Here is a 6,203-nt window from a genome sequence, read left to right as displayed (position 1 = left end):
AAAGATAACTCAGTCATAACTCAGCCATAAAAATTAACAATCGGTACTTTATTAACAAAATGGCCACCGGGCAACTTCCGTATTACGGAAACTGCTATAACTTCAGTTCCGAGTGTGATATGATTATAATTTTGGTGTCCAGTCATATGTTTTTGGGGTCAAGGAATCCATATTTGTACTTTTTATTTCAGTGAAATATATATTACAATACATTTTGATTCAATTTCTTGGTTTCCATTTCAGATTCCTTGAATCCGGATGCAAAGAAATGATTCCATGAATGCGGACGCAAAGAAATGATTCCATGAATCCTGGCTTAGCAGATACAGTGAATCCTCATAAAATTACTACATAAAAACAAAACTTTTTTGGCACAGGAGAAAAGGGTTGCACAATGGCATCCACGCCGATTTTGAGTTTAGCAAGGGGCGACAAACCGTTGTGCTGCCTCTGTAATGAAACTATTAAGGACGTTGAGTCAGCTTATAATATGACTGAGGAGGGATTGCAGTCTATTCAAGAATTAGCGGGAAGATGGGTTAAAGTTGACAAGAGTCTGTGTACTCAGGCACCATATGCTGAATTTCAATCAGCCGCTGTGAGACTATCTAGTGCAGGCCATGATGTCAAGATTCATGAGAACTGTAGAATCACATTTCGGAACAGAATTGCCCGAAAGGAAGCCCAGTCTCGCAAACTTCCCGTTTCCAGTTCAGAGAATATTCATGAGTCGAATGAACCAGTTGCTGCTCCCGCGTATAGGATACGCAGGGGGTCACTTGAGAAAAAGCAAATCTGTTTCGTGTGCAACGTGGATACGAAAGATGACAGTAAACCGTACAATAGTGGTGGTCTTGGTAGATGCTCCGAGAAGAATGCTGTCAGTAAAGTAGAACGTTCAAAGGACATGAAAATCAAAGATGAAGGAGATAAGTTCCATGATGCAGCGAAGCGACTCGATGTTATTCTGAGTGGAGCATCATATGACATGTTTGCAGTTGATGTGTACTATCATAAAAGTTGTTATGACAATTTTACCTATGCATATGATAGAAAGTTGCTGTCAGCGGATGCAGCAGAGAAGGATAGATTAGCTACCGAGGTTATGGACAGCTTTTTCAAACTGTTTCACCGCATGGTAGTCAAGGATCAAAAGGTGTATTTCCTGAGAGAATTGATTGAGGACATAAAGGAGATCAGTGAAGACAATGAACTTGAGGACCCTCCGATTTCAAAACCTGCATGTTGAAAAAACGACTGACTGAGAAATTTGGTGATGCCATCGACTTCCACTTGTTTGGGAACCGGCTAGTTGTCCATTCCACTGCGGTCAATCCGATATCGTATTCTGCGGCTACAATTGAAGGAAATGGTCTACGTGAATCTGATTTGACAATAGCATTTTCAAAGCTGATTCGTCGTAAACTTTCACAGAGGTATGATATCAAATGGCCCCTTGAACCAGATGAGCTGTTTGATCTACTCGATAGTCACAGACCTCTTCACTGTATCTTCAATGCCATTTCTTGGTCAATCAATCCCAGGAGATCTACAAACGCATTTGGGTATGCTACGGCTACAAGCAACGCTGAAGCGGAGAAAATTTCAGCTATAACTCAGAGCTGGGAAAAAATGGTCAAAGGTGAGCGATCACCATTAGGAACTGCTTTGAGTTTGACCATACATAGAATCACTGGTAGCAAAGAGGCAACTACTCTCTTGAATCGATGTGGCGTTGGAATACCATACACAGATGTCCGTGACTTGAACAATAACTACCCCTGAAGAGGCACATTCACACCCCCTGACAACTATTCCACTTGCCCTTGCCACACCAGAACGAGACATTCGACAAGGTTCTAAAGCAGCGCTGAGGAACTACCTTATTGAGGAATCTTCATCAACTACAGAGGAACCGCCAAATAGAAGCAACTGGCTGATTGACGGAATGGCAGCTGTAAAGTCAATCCCGGCTCAACAGACTTGGGGAGAATACACTGATGCCCTATTGAAATTCTGCATGCCACCAAGCCAGTCAAACCCAAAACAGCTTGGGATCATATTTGATTCCTACTGTACGTCCACTACAAAGGAGTTAACCCAACGACGCCGAGGGATCTCTGGTAGAAGAACCCACATCACAAGCCCCGAGCAGAGTATGCCCAGAGGCAAAGATTGGGACGCATTTCTGCATAATGCTGAAAACAAGACTGAGCTGATTAAATTTATGGTCACTTACTTCAAAAGTGATTCAGTCAGATCGAAACTCAGAATTCCACTCACCGTGACAGAGGAACAGAATACATGGTTGATCACGCAAACTAAGTTTGAACAACTTGAATCCTGCAACCATCATGAGGCTGACACCAGGCTTGTTCTTCATGCAAGCAAGTGCGAAGGTCCGGTTGTGATTAAGGCTTCAGATACAGATGTACTGATCCTCTTGAGCTATGCCTATTCTGTCTGCAAACCACCACAAGACTGGTTCATGAAGATTGACCATCGGTACGTCAGTGTCAAGAAACTAACGACTCATTTTGGAGATGAAGTGTGTCAAACTCTCCCAGCATATCATAGCATTACTGGATGTGACACGACATCATTCCCATTTCGCATCGGCAAAATCAAGCCATTGAAGAAGATGTTGAAACAAGAGAAATCCCATCTACTCTCTCAGCTGGGCAGATCAAATCAATCTTTTCAAGATGCTACCAGTGCTAAATGCTTCTTCAGAACCTGCATGTATTCTGGAAGTGAACAAGAAAGCTTTGTTGAAACAAGGATCCGAACGTACAACACTCAAAAGGTGAAATCTAGTTCCAGCATCCTTCCAGACGAGAGTAGCACCAATGAACACCTCAAGAGGAGTGACCTTCAGGCATGGGTGTGGTACCAGTGTCTCAAGCAAAACATTGAGTATCCTTCTATCACTGACAGAGGATGGGAAAATACAGATGATGGTATCAGGCCAATATGGTTTACCTGCCCGCAACTCCCTCCAAGCCTCTCCAAGAAAAAGAGCAAGAAAAGACAAATTCAAAGTAAGTATACTAAAAATATATCATTACTTTGATCATTGCTTTTCGATCCTGTCATAAAGTTCCTCCAATGTATTCCCACTGGCAGTGCATTCATCCAGATTAAATATGTGTAACCTTCCACTTACAGGTCTCGCGGAGTATGATGCAGATTTAGAAGATGCAGTAGAAGAGAGAAGCCAGCCTTCAAGGAAGAAGAGACACAGGAATACAAGCAGAAAACATGTACAAGACAGTGAAGTTCACTGTAGAGAAAGAGAAAAGCAAGGTAGATAAGTCCAAAATGCAATCGTAATTTTGTTATTTTTATATGATTTACTGTTTTGAATCCCGACTATATCCATTCACATTTTTTATAGGTATCGGTGGGGCAGAAGAAAGAGCAGAAGAATCTGAAGTTGATGAAGAGTACCAAGGAGATGGGGAAAATTCGGAGAGCACCATGGAACAACTTTCTTCGGATACCTGTGGACTTTATTCAGACTTTCAGAGTGAAGAGAGTGATCTTGATCTTGATCTTAGTAACTGAGGATTATGTGCCTTTTGAACAACATATTTTTCCCAAAGCATAACCAAAGCCGGGGATCATATTGAATGGGAATTCAGATACATTTTATAAACCTGTGTAGTTTGGTAGACGAAGCAAAACTGACTAGGAGCCGTTCAGCGGCAGCCATCTTGGATTTATTGTTCATCCATGATTTAGGGGATGATCTATTGAGCTAGTGTCATGATAAACCAACTAAATGGATAACCAGACTTTGGAAACCAAGAAATTGAATCAAAATGTATTGTAATATATATTATGGAGCACAAGACATGACTGAATCTGCCACATCGGTGGCCAGTATTGGCAGCCATCTTAGATTTCTTTATGAACCAATGATTTCACTGAAATAAAAAGTACAAATATGGATTCCTTGACCCCAAAAACATATGACTGGACACCAAAATTATAATCATATCACACTCGGAACTGAAGTTATAGCAGTTTCCGTAATACGGAAGTTGCCCGGCGGCCATTTTGTTAATAAAGTACCGATTGTTAATTTTTATGGCTGAGTTATGACTGAGTTATCTTTCTTTATCATAATAGGCCACAATCAGTTGAAAAAAAATCATCTATGGGTAAAAGCAACTCTCAGAAATACTATTTTAGCTATTCTGGTGGCCATTTTGGATTTTTGGCCGCCATCTTGGATTTGAGGCAAATTTCAGGGTGGCCCACAAGCTTATTCGACAGAGTATGATCAAAAGTATATAAATCCACTGAGAAAACCTTGACTGGAAAACGGCACCATTTCTGCCTGGCATGGACCTGTCTAAATGGAATACTGTTCTCCCCTCTGGGCCGGTGCTCCTGTCTCACACCTAGCTCGGCTTCACGCTGTTGAAACCAAAGCTTTCAGAATCATTGGAATCTCCTGCGATGAAGCTAACTTCGAGGGCCTTTCACTTACTCACCACAGGCAGGTTGGTGAGCTTTCTGTCTTCTACCGACTCCTCTCCGGCCTTGCTCCCCCAGCTCTCTCTGTGCTCTGTCCCCCCAATATTCCTTCAGGTCGCACAAGATCTGCCTGCAACCCTCTTATGGTTAAACTGCCAAAATCAAGACTCTCTGCTCACCTTCACTCATTCATTCCTCTTTTCTCCCACCTCTGGAACAAACTCACTCACTCTCTTCAATGCCACTCCTACCTCCAGGTCTTTAAAACAGCTGTTCACCACCATCTCTTATCTTCCTCCATCCAAAACCTTGATCTTTTCTACCCCCACTAATTTCACCCCAGATTCACTTTTTTGAAATACCAACTTCCTTCTTGGAAGTCCTTGCAGTGTCTTTGTGTTTTATACTTCTCCCACCTCTCCCCCCCCCCCCCCCTTCCCATGCCTCCTCCCCCCCCCCTTCCCATGCCTCCTCCCCCCCAAGCCCTCCCACAGATCTCACGATGTCCCTGCTCTCAAATGTTGTTTGTGTGCTTCTCCCTCTCTCCCCATCTTGTCTACCTCTAACCTTATTATATGTTTTGTGTGTCTGTTTGATTTGGGTTTTTTTGTGTGATAAATGTTAGTTCTTTCATGAGCCTCGATCCTGTATACAAAAAAAAAAAAAAAAAAAAACTGTTTGAGTTCACATACTGAAATATGCTCCACCTTCAGTAGTTGCCTCTTTTTCTGTGTGTGTGTCATGTGCTAGAATGTATGATTCTCTTTTAAATGTCTACACATTCAAGAATCAAATTATTTATTAAAGCCCGACTCTGATGGCCTTTAATCTCGTAAATTTAAAATTTGAATAAATTTACAAATTCGAGAAGAAAGTATGGTAAATATGTGGTATACGTTTGTTTTTTTAAACAACATAATTTACCATCGGCACTGGACTCGCTTCGCTGTATCTGGGACTGAACAGCATCAAGGGATGAAGTACAATACGAGTGCTCCAGTCGTGTTCTTTTTGCTGCATTGTTGGACGGTTCGGTTCGTGCACTAAATCTGTCCTGTATCGTTTTGGAAGTCTCCGCGTGCGTAGGCCAGAGCATATCCAGGTGTATTGACCTGAGCATGTGTCTTGCAATTTACTTTGTTAATGTTAGTGTTCCGTAAGACTGAGTCTGTGAGAGGAATGGACACTTACTTCGCACAAGAAAGAGTTGTCGTTTGGTTTCCGGTCTTGTCGTCGAACCTTTACCTCCCAAATTTTCCTTCGTTCTGGGTTCCGGGGATAACGGTGCATTCATTTCCCGCTGTCTGAACGATTAGAACAACCGTATGCCGAACAGCGCGGCGTTTTTGTTTTTTTTTTGACTGATGAAAAACGAAGCGAATGCATGCAATGCGATACGCGTTCTGCGAGTTGCGGAGGTCGGGTAACAACATGGCGCCTGTGAGTCACATGACAGCGCTTAACCAATCATAGGGCAGACCAGTTGAACCCGGGTTTACCGAACTCCCTGTCGACGGCTCTGGACGTCACGTGCTGATTATCGGGGCAGGGGTGGTCGTACGAGGAGGTCAAATGGAAATAACATCGATTAACACAATTACAATATATTAATTCAAGAAAGGATTTTAAAATCGACATTACTATTATTATGATTAAAATAGAATCAGAAAATCCACTTCCGGTGTCGCAAACCATCCCGAAAGCAACTTCCAGAAAAT

General features: G+C 42.3%; 1 protein-coding gene across 1 annotated transcript; it reads left to right on the top strand.

Annotated features, from left to right (window-relative positions):
• Positions 1-394: 394 nt before the first annotated feature.
• Positions 395-4,092, top strand: LOC144889318 (uncharacterized). Its single transcript, XM_078769443.1, has 5 exons — positions 395-1,199; positions 1,367-1,642; positions 1,839-3,041; positions 3,169-3,306; positions 3,398-4,092. Exons 1-5 carry the CDS (start codon positions 395-397, stop codon positions 3,565-3,567), a joined length of 2,592 nt encoding a protein of 863 aa, XP_078625569.1. The 3' UTR covers positions 3,568-4,092.
• Positions 4,093-6,203: the final 2,111 nt, after the last annotated feature.

The sequence above is a fragment of the Myxine glutinosa genome, unplaced genomic scaffold (genome assembly GCF_964187855.1).
Source record: "Myxine glutinosa unplaced genomic scaffold, kmMyxGlut1.1 SCAFFOLD_2564, whole genome shotgun sequence".
NCBI classification, from domain to species: domain Eukaryota; kingdom Metazoa; phylum Chordata; class Myxini; order Myxiniformes; family Myxinidae; genus Myxine; species Myxine glutinosa.
The sequence above is the reverse complement of the archived record's forward strand: the minus strand, read 5'-3'. Positions and strand labels throughout refer to the sequence as shown.

Excerpts from the sequence above, each read along its gene's own strand:
- LOC144889318 (XM_078769443.1), top strand. The coding sequence starts at position 395 with ATGGCATCCACGCCGATTTTGAGTTTAGCAAGGGGCGACAAACCGTTG. Across the intron at positions 3,042-3,168 it reads CAAGAAAAGACAAATTCAAA|GTCTCGCGGAGTATGATGCA; the intron begins GTAAGTATACTA and ends TTCCACTTACAG. Across the intron at positions 3,307-3,397 it reads TAGAGAAAGAGAAAAGCAAG|GTATCGGTGGGGCAGAAGAA; the intron begins GTAGATAAGTCC and ends CATTTTTTATAG.